This window comes from Medicago sativa, chromosome 3 (assembly GCF_051527215.1).
Source record: "Medicago sativa cultivar Bolivia chromosome 3, Bolivia_mono, whole genome shotgun sequence".
NCBI classification, from domain to species: Eukaryota; Viridiplantae; Streptophyta; class Magnoliopsida; order Fabales; family Fabaceae; genus Medicago; species Medicago sativa.
The window spans coordinates 51628036-51649482 of record NC_140751.1 but is presented as its reverse complement, the minus strand read 5'-3'; the positions used below and the strand labels follow the sequence as shown (position 1 = coordinate 51649482).

Here is a 21447-nt window from a genome sequence, read left to right as displayed (position 1 = left end):
AAAAACACCAAAAAACCCCAGAGAACAACCAACAGCACCCTCAAAATGCCGACTCCCCTAACTACATCTTGTTTATTTTGGTTGCCTTTTTTAATTCGTACAGTATGGATTTCTGTGATTTTGGATTAAGTTCTATGATTTATTAAAATTATAATTAGAAAACGACGTATGTAAATGAATTCCTTCTCTTATAAAAAAAATGAAATCCTGAGATGAAGTAATAAAAGATATATGCTACAAGTTTCACAGACACCCAACCAGACCAATTAATTTTGTGAATTTTTAGCACAAGTGCCACATACTACGTACATAAATCAAGCATTTTTACCACTTAGGCATAACCTATTTGATTCATTTGAAGAAACTATATCACATCAGAAAATATTAGAGAAAACATCAAAATTTAAAAATCTCTAGAATCCTTGGAGGAACAAATGGTTGTCAATCACTTTATGTACTTAAATTAGCCTCATGAGCAAGAGGGGGGGAAAGAAAATGCAAGAATTATTTTTTCTATACTTGTCAGAAGGTATCGGTGATGAAAACTAATGTCTTTAATTTCGCTTGCGCCTCATCAATGTATTCACGGATGATTGGAAGAATCCAACTTGTCTTTGTCATCTTCGTCTTCTGGCTTGTCTTTGTCATCTTCGTCTTCTGAAGGTGTCCTGGATTTCACTATGTTGTGCATTCCTCTGAAAATCCGTCAACAGACATAAATTAATTTTGATATAAAAGCAAGGGATGGTGATCATAAAAACATTCATAGAAACATATAAGCAATGTTTTACAGAAGCAGGTGTATCATTCAGAATGCTCACGATAAATTCTTTCCCTATCAGATCTATTCATATCATGTGGATCTTTATTAAACATGAACATGTTTAATTAACTGATACTACTATGATTCTGTAAATGACCTTTCGATTTTGTTTGTATACCATCAACTCCGAAAAACCTGATTATTTGGATAGATCCTCTCAGACTCATCAATTTATATCATATTAATAAATTACAAAAAAAAAAAAAATTCTAAATCCTCAAATTTTAGGGATTTATATATCTATTTTGCTTTTCAGACTTACGATACAAGACATCAACTGAATCAAACCCTATCAACACTCCCTCACAAACATAGATGATGCATATTCATCTTATGCACTAAGCTGATGCGTATATGTAAGTGTATTATCCTAGAACGTCGAAAAGAATTGTGAAGATCTACTGGTTGATCAATCTAATTAACAAATGTGGTGTTATTTCTCTAGAACAGAATTTATTTATTTTTATGAAACTACAACGAATCTCTCTGTATTTTATAGTTCCACTCATAAAAGACATGGTTGCTTGATAATCACAAATCAATTTCATAAAGTTTATTTTGTATCTTGAACCAGGTCAGTCTATGAGAGGAGAGTTTATGGAAGTGGTCCTGGCCATAAAAAGTCGTACTCACCAAAGTTTTGAAGTGCATAGGGGAAGGGAAGATTATACTTCAAGAGTTGGTAGGTCCTCTCATAAGTTCAATAGAATCCCCCATTTTAAGAAATTACATGATAGTCCCTTAAGAGGTCGCTCTGAGTTCTTTAGGACATACAAAAGAATAGCTGATGTAGTATATTGGCAAGGAATGAGGAATGCTATCAAGAACTATGTTATTATTGAATGTGAGGTCAGCCAGAGAAATATAGTCAGCACCTTAACTCCAGCTGGCTTACTGCAACCTTTGCCAATTCCCAAAAAGGTTTGGGCTGAGATATCTATGAATTCTATTAGCACGTTAACCAGATCGCAAGGTAACCATATGCTCATCAGCAGTTGAGTTCCCACCCATTTGAGTAACTCCTTCCAAAATTGACTCATGAATAGTGGATGACAGTCTAAGATATATTAGATGTGGTTGGGCACACAAAACTGGCTGTGAGGTGAGGATTGCCCCCACTTTTAAACACATGTTCAGGCCATCTCACATCCAATGAGGGACTCTTTTAACATGGTTTAACTACAATGATTCAGCAAAGATGTCTCCTTTTAAAGCATTTTATGGACAAGATGAAGGGCACCCCTATACCTTCTAAATTAAGAGATGAGTAGAATGACAGAGCAAAGGGCTGTGTTGCTAGAATGGCACCTAGTTTGGTTCAATAATAACACTCCTCTTGATGTAGCATAAATGAGGCTAACATTAGGGTTCACAATGCTAATGGTATATGATATCTAATTTATTATATCATCATGGTTAAGAATAACACTTCCCTTTATGTAGAATGAATAAGGTTAACATTAGGATTCACAAGACTATTGGTTGGTTCATATTAAAGGAAATTGAAGGAGATGATAGGTTGAATCTTATGCACCAAAAAAAGGACCAACCAGAGAGTGAGAGGAGACTCAAATAAGAATGATCACAAAATGCCAAGCAAAAGATGTCATGTGAGTTTCCCATGGTGATATGGTAATTCGTGTAATGGCCCATGTGGGCACATCTAGCATTTTGTGACAGTAGGTCCTCTGGAAAGGCTGGTTGTCATCCAGTTATGAGGTGATTTGTCTCCTCGCAATGAGAAGTAGTCAGAGCAATTACACAATTTATGCCATAGTGATTTACAAACACTTCTAAATTTCTAAATTTTTTAGATTGATACATCTATTTATCGCAAGTTCACATTTCATTTCCTGTTCTAATGATAGAATATATCAAACCAAATCAAACCATATAACCAGAAAATGACAAATATAAACTAATATTAAGGAAAACAGAAAGGATAAGCACTATACCTGTTTAGCTCCTCTATTGCGCTCTTAATATGACTTGACCATAATATTGGGTCGACATTCTTAGGATAAGATTCTTGTTGTTGCACCTTCTCTGTTAGCCAATGCTCTGCTTCATTGCTAATATCAATGATCTGAAAATAAAATAAAATCCCAATTAAAAGCTTATCTTAAGAGCAGCATCACAATAATATATAGTGGCCTGCTAGTTATCTTACCTGTTCTTTTTTCTGGGGTGGAACGGAATCTGCAAACTTGCGAATATCTGAAATGAATTTTGATAAATCTTTTATAGCTTGTGTTCTTTCTTCATCATCTTTGTACCGAATCTCAATTGGATCCACCAGCTACAGAAATAGTAGATTGGAAACAATAAGTATAACAAGAGAAACATTGAAAATAGAAAAGCAAAAAAATACCTTTTTCAGATCTTCTAGTTTTGAGGTATAAGCGTGTTCAGTTTCATCATCACCGTCCTCATAAAGCCAATCCTCAGTCTCTTGCAAACTCCTAGATATGACATCCCTCTCTTGGTCACTAGCAAAGCTCCGATATGTGTTGAAGAGCTGTTTATGTATGCAAATTAATTTAATTAACAGAATCTTCAAATGCATGCATAAAATCAATAGCATGAAATAAGATAAAAGTTTGGAAATTTGAAATTTGAGACCCTGTGCAGATAATATTTCATAGTATTGTAACAGCTAAGCAGTTCGAGTTTTGCATTTACTAAAGGGTCGTGAGTCGGGACAGAAAGGCATGAAAACAATTCTTCGGTAATTAAACCATGAAGTTTTTATTTTAATCCACTCAAAACTTCCACTTTACTTGATAAAGTTATAGCATGGGTTCTTTAAAAAGGAGCATCTAACATTTTTTCTTTTAATATGAGAATCCAAAGGATATCATTAGGGGTTAGGAGGAAAGCGAAGAGAAGAATCCACAGTAGGGTTCTGTGGATCAAGTGCTGACACTTGAAGGGTGAAAAACAACGGATCTTCCAACACAAGGTTTTAGAGGGAGGTCTTTGGGAGCCACAAGGAAGTGCAAATGTTATGTGGGGTAAGATGGCACATGGGGATTAAAACACCGGAGAAGATCCTATGGATGGTAGTCAAAGCACTAGAGGCAGAGGAAGACCAATAAAAAATATAAGATAATCTATTAAGAAAGATCTAGAGATCAATGAGTTGGGTAGAGATATGGTATATGCTAGAACATTATGGTGTCGATTAATCAATGTAGCCAACCCCACTAAGTGGTGGGATTAGGCTTGGTTGTTTTTGTTGTGTGAATCCAAAGGATAAAACAGTGTAGTAAAGTTCATTTCTTTTTAATCACTGCATTTTAAAACTATTTTCTGTTTTTAAAAAGTAAAATAGTTGTTCGGTTGGTATGTTTTCTAAAAATGTTTTACAAAACAGTTTCTTATTTCATATTTTTAAAAGTAAAAAGCCAAAACCGACAACACTTGATCTGAAACAGTTTTTCAAAATTGCTTTTAAAAATTATAAAATGAAAACACAATCACTCAAAACCTCAGTGTCTGACTGCATAAACAAGTATCATGAATCAAAGAAATTAGTCAACTGCGTCTTATTTATATTTTTAACCAGTACCTTACTTCTCGTCTCATAGACATAGGACTCCAAGGTGTTCTTCTTTTCTTTGGTTAGCTCCACAGCTCTGTCCTGTTGAGCTAACTGGAGTTCTTTTTCATGGGCTTCAGAAATCTCTTCCATTGTCATTCCACCATAGAAATTCTCATTCACTGCAATAGGAATCCTTCTGTTCGCCTTATCTTTTCTTAGACAATCTGCCTGTAAAATGGTACGACAGAAAAACTGTTATATACTTGAAAAAACATATCTACAATCAAAACTATCACTACAAGATAAAATCAAATAAAAAACTAAGCATACTATAGTGATTGTGAAAGTCAGTCATAACAGATGTCTCAGAATTTGTCATAAAAAATGATTGCCATATTACATTTATGGGTTTGTCTATCCTATGCAATATATAGGATAAGAGTTAAGACGACTAAAACTAGTAAAAAAAAATCTTGAAAACAACAATTATTTATTACAAAATGTATTTAATATTAACATTTACAAGTTTTGACTTCTTATATTATGTAAGTTCGCATATGATAGAAAAACTCTACTTTGATAAAACTTTTCATGCTCAAATGATAAATTTACTAGAAATCTCTAACATCTGATATCTCTCCAAAAGAAAAAGAAAAAGAAAGAAAAGAGTTAAGTCACTTAAGCAGGGATTAACATGACAGTACTTACATAACTTGGTGGAGAATCACGCTTATTGGTACTATCTTCAGCGCCATTGGCAACAGAATTGGTACTATCTGAGGTCTCGGACTTAGGATCGACATCCATTGCATCAAAATTTGAATGATGATCATCCGTGTGATCCTTGATCAACTGAAGCCACAGCATAACTAGATGTCTCAGAAAAAATCATAATTTATACCAAAAAATGGAAAAATAAAACCTCCTACTTACTGTAGCTGAATCAATACTGAAAATGCCATGCAGATTTAGTTGAACTCGAACTTTAACTTTTTCCTTACTACCTTGAGATCCATGCATAGGACCGATCTGAAAAGAAGTGGTCAACAAATGTGTAAGCATGTAACAACCTGTATGCATGCAGGTAATGTACACTGAATCAATAGCACAAGAATGTGGCTAAATCTACCATATATACTTCCTTTTAGCAAAGAAAGTGCACATCTATAGAAAGCTGATTCTGGCTTTTATTCTAATGCATAATTAGTTTTACAACATTAGCTTTCTTTGATGTCAGAACAAGCAATAATCACAGACCTCATAGCAATGAAGTCTATACCTAATTCAGAAATAGGGTGAGGTGTCTTGCAATGGCCCCAGATCCATTCAAGTTAAATTTCTAACTTGATGCCAATAAAACATAAATCAGACAATATTTGGAGATGCTTACAAATATAATGTATGGCAGCTTATAGACTATGAAGCCTGGATACACAAAAAAAAAAAAAAAAAAAAAAAAAAAAAGGAAAAGTATTGGTGTTGTATCCGTATCCGACACCATACTCATAGGTTATTTCATGATACATGTCCCAAAAGAGTAACCTGTTTTTAATATTTCTTAGAAACTTTGTTTTAGGATACTCCCCGAGAACTTCTTGAAACATGTTGAGTTACATAGGGTAGAATATATTATGACATAAGTGGAAACTCTTATTTCAGTTATGATCACAAGTATCTTTTTATAAATTGTGATCATCACAGTTATATATTATAAGGAATGATGAGTGTATGTTCTTTTACAAACATTCTACATCTACACAAATTGTTTGTTCTATAAAATTTGTTAAGTTACATGTGTTGTATCAGACCAAGTCTTTGTTTAAGGATACTCCTCGGGCACTTCCTGAAACATCTCAGTTCTTCTACTAAATGTACTTTTGTTGATAATATCCTAGCAGAACTTATCTTTTTAGAAAGCGTGATATACTACTACAGAATGATCAATGTATCCCTCTTTACAAGCATACTCCGTCTATATCTATATAAGTTTTTGTTTTATGAATTGTTGTTAAGGTATCTAGGCTATATAGTATCCTGAAATTCAAAAAAATAATAATAATAATCCTTGTACGCATCTTACCATACCCATGTCTTACTACATATCCACTATCTACGCTTCATAGCTTCTATAAATAGATTATTATAAATAACAGCTCAAAAGGGAAAGCTCTTGGTTGTGCTAATGATGAAAATATCTACTACACAAACTTTTCTGTGGATTTAAACACTAATATAAGAAAATAAAGGTAAAAAAGCTCACAGATTTACATAATAAAATATCTCACATAGAAGCTATACTACACGCCTAGTACTAAAAACAAAAACACCAAGACAGAAGAGCATGCGCAATAACTAACAAGGAAGGGGGGAGTGAGAAGAAATACATAACAAATAAAACATTCGCAGAAGAAAATTTAACTTTATCACATTAGCCAAATGTTCTAAACTGAGCATACCGTGAAGGAACTAATTTTTGGAAACGTTCCAGGTGGTAGTTCATGTTCATTTGCGTAGAAAGCTTCCAAATGGGACAAATCAGTTGGCTTGGATGGGAAGACCACAGTACTTGGAATGGGATGGCCTTTTGGGAAAAGTACACCATCTGGTCTATCAGAAATTCGAACTTTATCTGATTGAAGTCCATATGAAAAAGGACTAATATCCTGGACCTGAACAAACATGAGAAATTGCATTGATTTAAACGGGTACAATATTACAAATAAAGGCAATATCAATCAGAAATCAAAATAACAAAAATTCCATTTTACATCAGCAAAAAAGTAATAGCAGTGGAAGATAATTTAAATACTGAAAATAAACCTTTAAGGATAAACCTAGGCAGCAATTTGGTTTTTTTGACAATTGTTAAATTACATTTCTAAGAATCTAGAAACCCAATGATCAGTGTTGTCGATGGCGGAAGGTCAAAATCTGCCACATAAACATGCCATTGCAGCCTATGGCGCCACCATGGTGAGATCCCTTCACAAATTGCATATGGCAGTGGTCAAAAAAAAGTACCACACCACTACACCATGGCAGCCCCATCGCTTCCATTTAACAACATGGGCTCTAATCTGCAATATATAACATAGACATAGAATAAGAAGAGACTTAAAAATAAACAAACCTCGTATTCTCGCACACGGTATGTGGGACTGAGCATAGCACACTGTAGAGCACAACCACGAGCTACACACTCACTTGCATTCAACTTTCGGCTCGGTTCTCTCTTGAATAAAGAAGATAATAATGTACTCACTGCTGGAATCCTAGAACCTGAACCAACTAGCTCCACAGAAGAAATCTTCTCTGCATTCAAGCCTGCTTCAATTAATGCTTCGTTGCAAGGTACTGAAATTCTCTCCAATAATCCAGATGCAAGATTCTCAAATTCTTCCCTTGTTATAAAGCCCTTAACATCTTTCTCATCCATCAGACACTCGATATTTAGCGGTGCCTCTGGATTTGCACTCAAAACTTTCTTCAATTTCTCACATGCAGCACGCAGCCTAATGCAAGCCTTGGCATTAGAATACACATCAATTTTGTACTGTTCCTTGAATTTTTCAGCAAAATGAGTAAACAGAACCTCGTCAAAGTCCCTCCCCCCTAAGCTCCTGTCAAAAGCATGTGAAAGTATCCTCATTTGCCCAAACTCAAACGCTGCAATGCAGACCTGAGTGTCACATTGACCAATGTCAATAAATGCAACATAACTTGGACCATCACTCTGAAAATTTGTTTTGTAAATTCCATAACTAAGAGCAGTTGCAGTACAGTCGTGTATCAGCCTCAAAGGCTTCAACCCAGCAATTATTGCCGCGTCAAGATATGCCCATCTCTGCAAGTCGGTGAAGTATGATGGGATACCAATAACACAATCCGAGATGGGTGCCTCCAAATCTTTTTCTGTCATAGTCTTCAAGTGAGCAAAGAGCATAGACATTATTTGAACTGGCGTAAACGTATGAATCCCATCTAAGTATTTCAAATGAAACAAAACGCCACCATCCGGCCCTTGAGAAGTTTCAAGAGGGAGCATTTTCAGATCCTTTTCCATATCAGGATCCAGAAATCTCCTGCCTATAAATCTCTTCACTTGCGATATGGTTGACTTTGGGTGCATCATAGCAGAAGCAGCACCAGCAGACCCTAAAAACCGCTGCTTCTCGCCAAAGCAGACGACAGCAGGGGTTTCCCGTTTCGATTCATCATTCAACAAAACATCAATCCCGCGATGCTTTGCCACAGCAATAACACAGTTCTCATTACCAATGTCAAACCCTACCACGCTCATTTCAACTCACCTTATATCAAACCAAACTACAAGCAAATTAATGGTCCAATCCAATTCACACAATCTACTTCACAAACACCCCAAAAACTTCACCTAATTACTCAAAATCAGCCCAGAAATCTAATTTTCACCACAAATCACTACAAAAGAAAATTAAAAAGGATCAGTAAGACACATCAAAAAGAAAACATTTATCATCAAAATTTCTAAGACAAAAAAACACTAATAAACCAAACTCCATCCATTCTTGCTAATTAAGGACCTGTTTGGATTGGCTTATTTGAGCTTTCTCTACAGACATAAGTTTTGTGAGACTGTTTGGGAGAACTTATGAAAGCAGCTAATGACAATTTTCATAAGCTTTTCAAAACTTATTTTTCATAAGCTCTCCAATATAGCTTCTAAAAACAACTTATAGCATATACAGAAACAATTAAACTTTATTTTATCTCTATACATAAGCGCTTATCGTGATAAAGTCTTGTGTTATAAGCTGCAAATAAATTGTTAATCCAAACAGGTCCTAAATCCTTAAACTGTAAATAAAACAAGTGAAAGCAAGAATTTTTACTTAAAAAGAGAGAAAAATCAAACAATTTAACACAGACCCATTTCGAAAAATTCAATTTTTCCTTGGAATTTTGATCCAATTTTTGGAAATTTTGGCGAAAAATTAAGTGGGTCATGCTTATATTGCAAGAAAAAAGTGATAAAAAAGAATGAAGAAAGAGTGAAAGAATCTGAATTGAAGAAAAAAGAGTGAGAATTGAATATACCTTGTGAATGGTGAAAATTGCGGAGAAGATTGTGAGAGAAGAATTGTTCGCTTTGATTCAATGGAAGAAAGCAAAGACTGTGGTGTAGGGGTTTTGAAAAGTTAGCAACGATGTGTGTATATATAGATTAGTATTAAAATACCCTAATTTTAATTTTTTTATTAAATCTTTAATATATATCTTTATTTAATTTGTAAATATTCACCCAACAATATAAAGCTGTTCTATTCCTTCAAAAAAAAAAATATAAATCTGTTCTATATTTTGTCCAAAAAAAAAATGAATCTATTCTATATATAAAGGAATTTTACACACTTTTTCACTTTTAATTATACCCTTAAATAAATTTGTTTTATAATAATGTTATATTGTTGGTCTTATTGAGAAAGATAAAATTTTATATTATATTTATTATATTGTTGGTGTCATTGAAAAAAATAAATATAGTTTGTTACAATATAAAATCGTAAAATATGTATATCTATAATTTTAATCAAAAACAAGATTTTATAAAAACTATTGTTTGTAACTTAACTTCAACTAAGATATTTAACAAAATAAAATAAAAAAAAACTTCAACCATGATATTTAATAAATCAACTTCTTTAATCTCTTAGTTTAAATCAATTGAGTTATCCAATCCTAATTTAAGAGTAAAATTGTTAAGAGTAATTTTTTTTGACAATAGTAACTTGGATATTTATGGACTTGGAAACATAATGACATTTTGGAAGTTGGAACATATACATAAGTTCCGATGACAAATATTAAAACACATAGAAATAGGAACACTTACTTCCCTAAAAAAAAAAAAAAAAACAAGAAATAGGAACACTATTAAAATATTAAAATTTTGTTTTTTAAAATAGTCTCTGACCCCATTTTTTGTGATTATTTGCATACGTGGCACATGATGACTGAACACATTTTGTAGTTTTTGGTCCCTGCAAAATATTTTGTTTTTTTAAAAAGGTCCCTGCAATTTTTTTTTACAGGGACTAAAATCAAAACGAGACATATTTGCAGGGAATAAAACCATATTTTAGCCTTGGATAATTATAGTGGATTAAGTCATCAACCGTACCAAGGCGAAATCTCTCTTATGACTGGGCAAGAAGTAGTTACTCCCTCTGTCTCTAAATAATGGTCGTTTAAGGTTTATGCACGATTATTAAGAAAATGATTGTGTTGATTTTGATGGTAAAATTAGTATCATTTACTAAAACACCCTTATTAATTGTAGTTAGTGGAGTAGTTAAGTTGGATGAAATTCAATAAATAAGGGTATAATAATGGAAAAAAATAATAAATGTTGCATTGATATTCTAAAGTGACAATTATTTTGAGAAAAAGAAAAAATGGTAAAGAGACAATTATTGTGAGACGGAGGGAGTAGTTGTCATGTAGATTGTGAACTAGTATAAATATACTATATTCCCCTTTCTCTAGATTTTATTTAGATGCACAAAGTTCTCTATGATTTAACTCTAACATGTTTATTTTCAGTATATTTAAATGATTTGATAACGAACCAATGTGTTTAGGAAAGTCTGTTAAGAAATATTTGAATAAAAAGATCTTTCATAACTTGATTTAAACAAAATGTTTAAAATGTTCAACACAATTCAAAAACCTTTTTCTTGTGTTTCCTCTGCCTTCTTATTTTATCAAATAACCATTTTGTATAAATAATATAGAAATTCGACTAGTTTGGTGATTACTACTTTAATCCATCTGGGTATGATGTACGAGATTTTGGTCCTTACTTTTGTTAATTGTCCTTGCCCTTAAATGTATATATGAAATAAATATATTTGGAGCGGATGATTGATCAACCCACACATCCATTACTATAAGGGTGTAATAGAAAAAGGGGTTAGTATGTGACATTGTGACTCATACATGTACTGGATTATGTGCTCAACCCATATCCATATTGGTGTAAATCCTCTTAACTTGGAGAGGAAGGTAGAGCCGACCTTAAGCTAATATTTGGAGCAAGTAAACAAACTAGACTTTCGGAGCAAGCAATAAGGCAAAACTCATTCTATTCGTCTCTCAATAGCTATAATTCTTTCACCTTTTACCCTTGAAATATTATACAATAAAAACCGATCTTGAACAATATCTAATCTAATCAATATTTTTAAGGTTAGAATCTTCTTATTTTATATTAGCGAAAAGACGGCACTAACATACATGTCTTTTCGCCACTTTCATCACGCCAACACTTATAAGTTATGAACCATGTTTTTTTTTTATGAAATTTTGATTTAATGTATAGAGATAAGATGTATGTGAAATTTAAATTAGAAGAAACCAAAAAATCATGTTCATCTTTTTGAAGCAAACCCAACAAATCACAATTTTTTTTCTCAATGATACCAACAATATAACATCATTGCAGAAAAATTTATCCTAATCGACAAGTGCAAGTCATGTATAGAACAAGTAAAGAATGTGATACTGATGACGATCATAGGTTTCCCCTAATCGTCCGGTTTAGAATCGTGTCATGATATGTTATGTTAGGGCCTCGATACGTAGAGCGTATTCTTGGCAATGCGGTTTTAGATTCCCCTTGACCGTCATGACACGTATAAGAAGTGAAGCCTATAACAAGTAAGATGAACCTATGACGGTTCTAGCATGCACTACCGTCTAGGAAAGCATGACCACACACGTATAATCAACCGTCAGGTTGTATTGTAGACACGCGGTGACCGTAGGTTTCCCCTGAGGTTACCTATAGCCTAGGATTTAGGGGAACTCACTGAGACATTATGTCTCATCCCAATCCTTTTTGTTTCAGATATCAGGTTGGACGTCAAGGTAGTAGCCGGATGGATTATTCTGCAAGAGCTCGTTCGTACCCGCGGCGTGGAGTTTATGGATTTCAAGGATGTATTTATCTTAACTTAGACGAGATATGTTGTATTGATAATGTATGAACGCGTTTATTGTATAATATATTCATTAGAAGATTTTATGTTGTAAATTTTTAATGTATCCTGTACTAAACTAACGCACATGCTAGACTTTCTAGATACGTCTAGTATGGGTGTTACAACGATCTTTCTTCGCAGGGTCGTAGATGCGGATCGCCGATGTTCGTCACATTTCCGGTGAAATATGTTGGTTTTAAGGGGAAGATTTGGAGGTCGAAAGCGATGATGTTATCGTTGAAAGTGCTTGTTGATGCGGGTGTGGAAGGTGTTGTGGTGGAGATTTGGTGGGGTGGGGTTGAACTTGTTATGATGGCTTGTGTTTCATCAACATGACACTGATGGCAGGGACCAATTGCACTAACGAAGGAAAAATGTAGGGATTCTAAAAACATTTATTGAAATGTAGGGACTATTCCCAAAATCGCGTAAAATATAGGGACCAAAAACATATTTAACTCTAAAAATTATCATAGCTAGGGAACATGAAAAGTAGTAGTTCAAAAGTTGTGTGAAGTCTTTGTAAAAATATAATAAGATATTAGTAATTAATAAAAATGTAACTAATTTTCTCCAAAAAAAATGTAACTAATGAGTTTATTAATATAATTATTTTAATTTGTAACTTACAACCTTTCATTAACCTTTATTATTTTTTTTTGGTTACCTTTATTCAACTGTTCTTAATATTTTAAGAAACATAATTATATTTTGGCTAAATTTATTATTTGAGTGATCATTTTATTTTGTTCATTTGTAACATTTTTCTACAAAATTTATTTTATTGTTATTTTATTTTACATAATATTAAAATATCTAAGTTGCAAAGTTCATGAGAAAAATATTATTATTTAATGAACAACATTTTTGTGTTCTATATTTTTCAAAAGTATATAAACATGATAAATAAATAAAAAAATATTAAAAATATAAGTGTGAAAATAAACACATATTTTTTGGATAAAAAGAAAATAAATATAGATGATTATAATTATCACTATGTTCATACAAACTAAATTCAAAAATTAAAATAATTCATTCAAATTTATATTTATAATTTTTTTTAAGGATATTTATAAATTGTTGAATTTTATCCAAACTATTTGGTCGATCTAAAAGATAAAAGGAACTTGAGTTTCTATCATGTCATAGAAACCAAAGAATAGCCAAGAGATGAAGAGTAAAAGAAAGAAGAAAAATTATAATACCAAATTGAAGAGCTACCATCTAATAGTTTCTTAGAGAGAATGACGATGAACAACCATTTTTCATAAACTTCTTCTTGAGCAACTACGATGCAACCAAATTAAAATAAAAGTATCTTTTATCTTCTTTTCTTAATTCACATAAAAAAAATTACATACACATTAAGGAATAAAATAAAATATGAAAGAAAGTCCAAAAAATAGACAAACAAACCTCATATAAATAAAAAAAAGTTATTGTCAAAAAAAAAGTAGAGCTTAAATATTTGACCAATCTAAATGTAACTTGACTCCCTTTCATATCATAGAAACTAATTGATAATCAAGAAATGAGGAGTAGAAGTGAGTAGAAAAACAATAATACAAAATTGAAGATGTTCCATCCAATTATTGCTTGAAAGTGGCGATGAAAAACCCAAAATTTAGTGCAAAAAATCACATATTTCAATGTAGGACAAATAGTCTCATTAGTAGAAACTAAAAATATGGAGCTCATATTAGCGGTTGTATATGTAATGAGTGAGTGAATGTTTGTAGTTAAGAAAGTATAAGTTATGGAATAAAAAAATAGTTGTTCAAAGGTTAATAATAATAATAATAATAATAATAATAATAATAATAATAATAATAATAATAATAATAATAATAATAATAATAATAATAATAATAATAATAATAATTCAATAAAAATGAATGCATTGGAGTTTATGATTCATAATAATAAACACATAAAGAATGTGTGAAGGTTTTGTAGATGTGCCACATCATCACAATTCTAGCTCATGAATAGCTCAAGTTTCTTTAAGATGCTTTTTTAGAGACCACATCATCACAATGGAAGCCTAAGAATAGTTCAAGTTTCTAATTCAAAATAGTATATAATTGTATGACACTCTACCATCTCTTCCTCGTCTCGTTCCTCTTCTTATTGCGCGCGTTTCAACAAAAAAAATCGAACAATTTTCTCTCAACGAAATCGAAATCTCAACGCAAACCAATCTGCACCTCCCAACACTGTAATCTCTTCTTTCCCTTTCATCAATTATCTATTTTTTGTTTGTAGTTTTATTTTTCAGCGGTTTCGATCAAACCCTTATTAGGGATTTTATGGGGGCGTTTTTTTTATTTTTATTTTAACTAAATTTGGAAAGTGAAGAAAAAAGTATAATGGTGGAGGTGAAAATTTTGATTTTTAGTTGTCATACGAAAATTTAAACCCTAGGATTGTAGATTTTTTTAGGGAGGATGAGAGGTTTCTACTAAATTAGGGTTTTTTTTTCATTGAATTTGGGAAAATAAAGAAAAAAAATTTAATGTTGGAGGGGAAGAATTGGATTTTTATTTTGTTATGTGAAATTTAAAAATCTAGGATTCTGTTTTTTTTTAAAGGGAGGTTTCCATGAAATTCATATTAGTTTTTTTTTTCCAACATGAATTTTTTACTGGTTTGAGAAAGAAGAAAATTATTTAATGGTTTTTTTGTTAAGTTTAAACCCTAGAATTTTTGGTGTATCGGTTATTAATTAGAAGGGAATGTTTAATTCTTCGGGGTTGTTTTAATGTTGTGATAATTGATATGTTGTTGATGTCTATCTGGAATTAGTCTTTTATTTATCATTGATTTGTTTTTTAAATTGTTGCAGGTATTTGTTTATTTATCATTGATTTGTTTTTTAAATTGTTGCAGGTATTTGTTTTGCAGCCAATGTTCCAACACTGAAAGTGGAAAGAGGTACTTGGTTGCTAGTAATTATGTTGTTGTTGATGAAAATTCGAAAAAATATTTGAAAATTCGAAGAAAAAACCAGTTTAAATTTTTAACAATTTTGTAAATTCGAAAACTTATAAAAAATTACATTTTTTGAAACAAATATTGCTAAAAGTGAAGTAGACATTAATTAATTAAAAAAATATTTAAAAAATAAATCGACGTATTTAATTCCCTAAAAAAGTGAAATATTTAATTGATAGGATTGAAAGTATTATATTTAAAAAAAAATTGAAAGGATGATTGAAAATATTACATGTATGTTGAGATACTTCTTCTACATAAAATATTAGGAATTCAATAAAAAAATAAATAAAATATTTAGTGGATAAGATCAAAAGTTTGTTAAGATATTTATGTCAAATAAAATATTTGTTTTAAAAAAATAGAAAATATAATAAAAATATTAAGAATTAACGTGGAAGTGACACATGACATAAAATGCTTACTTTATATGAGAACATATACCATGAGAATGACATTTTTATGTGAGAATAGTAAGAATGAATAATAGCCATGAGATTAAAAACCATTGATTGAGATTAAAACATTCATAAATGAGTCATTTGTCATTGATATCATTGTATAATTATGTCGTTTCATTAATATTCCTATCTTTGAACATTCCTAAAATATAATTCTGAATCCTCATTAATCAAACTTCATAGAACATTTGTTTAAAAAAAATGCTTCTTAGAACATATCTTTTTTATTAAAAAAAAAAACTTAGAACAGTGAAATGAGTATCAAGCTTCTTCCTCATGGATCAAACTGGATCACGACAAAATAGAATAAAAAATGGCTCCAAAAGACAACAATTTAGAAGGAAAAAAAATTGAAATCAAAGAAAGGGATGGATGTGTATTTTTATGGTGTGATAAGAACCAAATTTTAGAGGAAACCAATGAACTGATGAAGCATTGATATCTTGAAATGGAAATTAGGAATTTTTCAACGGAGGAAATGAGAGATGATGACCGAAATAAATGAATAATAATGACACCCTTTTTAAAAAAAGAATATTATTGATACAATAAAAATCACAATTATATCATGATGTTAATGACAAATGACTCATTTATGAATGTTTTAATCTCAACCAATGCTTTTTAATCTCATGACTCTTATTCATTCTCACTATTCTCATAAAAAAAATGTCATTCTTATAGTATATATTCTCAGAGTCGGGATCTGCTCCAGTTAGTAACATTGTCCAGTTTCCCAGTTGCCTTCATAGATGTACGCCACATGTCAAATAAAAGTTCAACGGTTGGGATTAGAACTCTAACGGTGGAATTTTTTAATAAAATAATATGTTTCCTAAAATTGGAGCAGATCCAGTCTCCTATTCTCATACTTTATATATATACTATTAATTGATATTTATCTTTTTCAACATATCAATAAATAAATATAATATCTTTAAAAAAAAATAACAAATATAATATATATTGCCACATGATCAATGGAACCCACCAAATAATCCACGTGTTAAAATCTCATTGCACAACACCACACTCTACTAACCTACTAAGAGTGATGTGTGAGCGTGTCACACAGTACACTGTATTACACTGTACCATCTCTTCCTCGTTCTCTTCCCTCTTTTTATTGCGTGTGTTTCAACAACAAAAAAAAAAAAATCGAACAATTTTCTCTCAACAAAATCGAAATCTCAACGCAAACCCTAATTCTTCAAATCCAATCTGCACCTCCCAACACTGTAATCTCTTCTTTCCCCTTTCATCAATTATCGAATTTTTATTTGTAGGTTTTTTTTACCGTTTTCGATCAAACCCTTATTAGGGATTTTCTGGGGGCGTTTTTTTATTTTTATTTTATTTTAACTAAATTTGGAAAGCAAAGAAAAAAAGTATAATGGTGGAGGTGAAAATTTTGATTTTTATTTGTCATACGAAAATTTAAACCCTAGGATTGTAGATTTTTTTTTTTTTTAGGAAGGATGAGAGGTTTCTACTAAATCAGGGTTTTTTTTTTTCCATTGAATTTGAGAAAATAAAGAAAAAAAAATTAATGTTGGAGGGGAAGAATTGGATTTTTATTTTGTTATGTGAAATTTAAAAATCTAGAATTCTGTTTTTTTTAAAGGGGGGAGAGAGGTTTCTATGAAATTCATATTAGTTTTTTTTTTTTTTTCCAACATGAATTTTTTACTGGTTTGAGAAAGAAGAAAATTATTTAATGGGTTTTTTTTTTTTTTTTTTTTTTTAAGTTTAAACCCTAGAATTTTTGGTGTATCGGTTATTAATTAGAAGGGAGTGTTTAATTCTTCGGGGTTGTTTTAATGTTGTTATAATTTATATGTTCTTGATGTTTATCTGGAATTAATCTTTTATTTATCATTGATTTGTTTTTTTGTTTTTTTAATTGTTGCAGGTATTTGTTTTGTGGCCAATGTTACAACACTGAAAGTGGAAAGAGGTAGGGTTGCTAGTAATTATTTTCCTTGATAAATTTAAATTCATTGATTGATTTGTGTAATGAATGAATATTTGTGTGATTTCTGCTGGGTTTGTGATCTATGACTATGAGGCTACTAGACATTGTGTCCTCATGCAATTTACCGAGTCTCTTAAGTCTCAGCGTTCACACGAATTCCAAAGAATCAAAATTGATTTTTTTTCCCAAAGTACTTGTCTTGATGAACTTTGGTGCTTTGAATTCGCATATGGTTTTCCAATTCCAAACACATTTGGCTTACCTTTTCTAAACTTTGTATCATAATTATTTTTGGTCTTTGGTTAATCCAAATCTACTCACGGACTAACTTGAGGAGAAGAAAATTCTTCCAACTTCCTTTTTCATTCACATAACTCAAACTCTAGATCTTACTTTGATGGGAACCATAGTATTTACTACTTAGTGAACTTATTGGCGTTGGTCATCAATCATAATCACCATCGTTTGCATATATACTGTACATAGTTTTATGATATTTAATGTTTTTTTTTATAAGCATACTGAATTGGTTTGTATTTGTGCTATGTTTTACCCTCAATCCTTTTTGTGGTCAGCCTCTATCTTGGGTTGAGGATTGATTGACCGCTTTTCTATTCTATTGCCTGCTTAGAGCTTGTATTTTTTGTTGTTGGGAAATTCAGAACCACTCTTTATTTTCCTATGAGTGTCACAATTGTATGGTGTCATCTGTGCTATCACCACGATGTGTTGTTGAAAATACCCCACTTATGGCTCGCAAGTCATTTGTAAGGATAAATTAGTTTAACTGGGTTATAGGAGACAAATGAGAAATAGAGATTAAGGGAGAAGAAACACTATAGTTACTTAAAAATAGGTTACTTAGGTTAGATGGTACCTGACATATCCCATTCACAACCTCATCAGAGCCGTAGCCATGCGTTTTCTTTTTAGCATTAGAATGTATTGGCATTTTTTTCTTTTCTTTTTGAAACATTTTAGAGTGTACTTGGCATGTACTGATATACACATGTTTCATACCCATACCCAGTATATTTATGGCTCATAAAATGGCATGCCCATGTTTCATAGTTAACTTCTCTAAATCAGACATGCCTTTTGTATTGAAATACTGTATCAAGGCGTGTTTGATACATACTGAGGCGTACTGCATGTAGAAATAGAACTCTCCAGCCTTGCATGACATAGTAACATGTTAACAGCTCTAAGTTCAATGCCATAGTAGAAGTGAGGAAGACTTCATAGTTCATACCCATATTTATAGTAAGTCATGTTGTTTTCTCTTTTTTGTATTGTGATGTACATTATTCCAAGCAGTCGTGTTAATTTGGGAAGCTTCTGTATTATCTGGCAACACACTAGTGCCAACATAAAATTCTGTCAAATCTACTTGATATGTATCAGTTTAGACTTTAGATGTAATATTGTTGTCAGAATAGTGTTATAATCTCAGTATTTTAGGCCAGCAGATTATTCATTGTCTGAGATGCAGACTTCATAGTTTTTCTTGTTTCTCCTTCCCTTTTCAAATTAGCTTAAGTACATCTGTCCTCTTATTGCAGACACTACTTGAACAGATAAACCAAGATGGAGCAACAAAACCAAAATAATACGCCAGATGGTTCAGGAGATGTGCCTATGAAGCGCAAACGTGGTCGCCCACGCAAATACCCAAGGCCAGATTCAGTGGAGAGTCCCTATATGCCAAGTCCAAGCAAAAAGCAGACTCCTGTTCGTGTTGAACCAGCCCCATTACCTCCTGGAGTTCAAGCAGTTAACGGAAATCAACACCTTCAAAGGGTCCAAGAAAGGGAATCAAATGATGTAATGGTGGGCCAGGCTGTTTATGGTGTAATTGAGGCAGTATTCGATGCCGGATATTTGCTCAGTGTTAGAGTTGGTAATTCTGATACTACTTTGAAGGGATTGGTCTTTAAGTCTGGACATTTCGTTCCTGTTTGCCCCGAGAATGATGTGGCTCCAGGTATTCCAATGATCCACAGAACGGAGGTTCCCTTCCCTTCAAGACCTAATCAGTTTCAAACTCCTCTCCCAAAGGAAAAGAATGGACAACCCGTGAGTGCTTCTAGAATTGAAACCCTTCCATTGAATGGTTCACAGTCTGCCCCTCTGGTTCCCAGAGGAGCAGTTAGTTCTAATAACTTGGTTGCCGCTCCCAGAATGAGCGTTCCTTCGATAACCGGCCAAATTAACGATCAACTAGCCAGAGGTAATGTGGTGCCTGCTTTGTTCCAACCTAACTTTTCAAACGGGATGCCGGTGTCCACTCCACCATTACAAGTCGCCCCAATTTCTCTTGCGAGTGGCGTGATTGTGGGAAAGGAAATCCCGGTAGATGGAAATCAAACACTCGCCCCTCCTGCTCAAACTACTAGCCAGAATTCATTTCCAAGTAGCGTGCAAAGTGAAGGTGTTATTCCTCCAAATTATCAATCTTCTTCTGATGTGCTGAATAAAATCGAAGACAAATCATTACCAGTAGCTGGCATGACTCTCGAGAAAATGGATGTGATGGATACCAAGACTGGAAACACCATACCTGGCGATAATACAGTGGCGAAGGATCCAATCCCTATGCAAGTAGACAAAGCCAATGACGTGGGTCAACCTGTTTTGAATCAGCCTCTGCAAGCTGTACAGTCTCATGTTGAGGAAAATTCTGCTTCTGCTCCCAAAGTTTCTGACTGCACTGAAACTGGCAAAATGACTGAGCTTTTGCAGGTACAACAAGAAATAGGATTCCCTGCTGTCGGTATTTTCCGGCATTCATGAAGTAGACATTGGTAGTTGTCCGATCTTGGTCATGTCAAAAAAAAAAAAAAAAAACGCAGATTTTTATTTTATAGTTTAAAATACCGAGCGTAAACGTAGACCGTCCGATTGAACAACTACCGATGACCGACTGCTTGAATGTGAACATTCTGACCGCAGGGGACCGTGATCCGTTTCCTATGATTATACTTTTATGTGTTTAAATTGTAACATACTCGTTTCTCAATTATAAGCAAAAATACCTAGATTCACGCTAATTAAGAATTTTGTTAAATACAATTAATTTTCTATTGATATGCTGTAATGTGATAAGGTTTTGCAGAATAATAAAACAGAAAACCAGGAATCCAAAGCAGCAGAAGCAGGATCTGGAGACAAGTTGGATGATATAAGGAGTTTTGGAACTGGACTTCAAGATGCTGGAACTGTTAATTCAACAAATCCTTTCTGATTATTGAATGCTTAATTTATAATTTTTTTGAATTATTGTTATTAGTGGCTATTGGGCCAGCAGGATTATTATCATAATCATAAAATAGCATTAGTTATTGGCAAAGTGAAACATTTAGAATTTTCAAGTTTATCGTTTTTTAGGATCTTTAATAAATTAAATTGCAAGCCTTATTTGGGTTTTGTGGATTTCACCTTGAAGTTTGATGTTAATTACTTTTCAAGTCATTTTATGCGGTGTGTGATTTGTGATTCTAATTTACAATGTTGCTTATATTACTTTTTTTTTTGCTCTTATACATCACTGTATATTTTGTTACCTGAGGTGCATAGATTAGAGAATTCCAGTTATAGTTTTGGAGCTTAATTTCATCTGTTATTGA

At 32.4% G+C, this 21447-nt stretch overlaps 2 protein-coding genes across 8 annotated transcripts; one reads left to right on the top strand and one right to left on the bottom strand.

Annotated features, from left to right (window-relative positions):
* Positions 1-213: 213 nt before the first annotated feature.
* LOC146938145 (heat shock 70 kDa protein 16-like) lies at positions 214-9538 on the bottom strand. Its single transcript, XM_085752149.1, has 10 exons — positions 9444-9538; positions 7498-8807; positions 6824-7036; positions 5301-5396; positions 5076-5219; positions 4395-4595; positions 3195-3341; positions 2994-3122; positions 2779-2909; positions 214-695 (listed from the first exon to the last, which is right to left on the bottom strand). Exons 2-10 carry the CDS (start codon positions 8665-8667, stop codon positions 584-586), a joined length of 2343 nt encoding a protein of 780 aa, XP_085608275.1. The 5' UTR covers positions 8668-8807; positions 9444-9538; the 3' UTR covers positions 214-583.
* Positions 9539-14484: 4946 nt separating this feature from the next.
* Positions 14485-21292, top strand: LOC146938144 (AT hook motif-containing protein). Of its 7 annotated transcripts, none has more exons than XM_085752145.1 (4): positions 14485-14609; positions 15281-15325; positions 19399-20563; positions 20928-21292. In XM_085752145.1, exons 3-4 carry the CDS (start codon positions 19409-19411, stop codon positions 21063-21065), a joined length of 1293 nt encoding a protein of 430 aa, XP_085608271.1. In that variant the 5' UTR covers positions 14485-14609; positions 15281-15325; positions 19399-19408; the 3' UTR covers positions 21066-21292. The 7 variants fall into 7 exon arrangements, with proteins under 7 accessions (XP_085608271.1, XP_085608273.1, XP_085608269.1 ...); XM_085752147.1 differs by having other exon boundaries at positions 19384-20563; positions 20937-21292; XM_085752143.1 differs by having other exon boundaries at positions 19384-20563.
* Positions 21293-21447: the final 155 nt, after the last annotated feature.

Bases quoted from the DNA above. Each gene is read 5' to 3' on its own strand.
- LOC146938145 (XM_085752149.1), bottom strand. From the start codon at position 8,667: ATGAGCGTGGTAGGGTTTGACATTGGTAATGAGAACTGTGTTATTGCT. The intron at 7,037-7,497 runs GTTTGTTTATTT...ATGTTTGTTCAG, and splicing joins ACCGTGTGCGAGAATACGAG to GTCCAGGATATTAGTCCTTT. The intron at 696-2,778 runs GTATAGTGCTTA...ACGGATTTTCAG, and splicing joins GCAATAGAGGAGCTAAACAG to AGGAATGCACAACATAGTGA.
- LOC146938144 (XM_085752145.1), top strand. From the start codon at position 19,409: ATGGAGCAACAAAACCAAAATAATACGCCAGATGGTTCAGGAGATGTG. The intron at 20,564-20,927 runs GTACAACAAGAA...TAATGTGATAAG, and splicing joins AAATGACTGAGCTTTTGCAG to GTTTTGCAGAATAATAAAAC.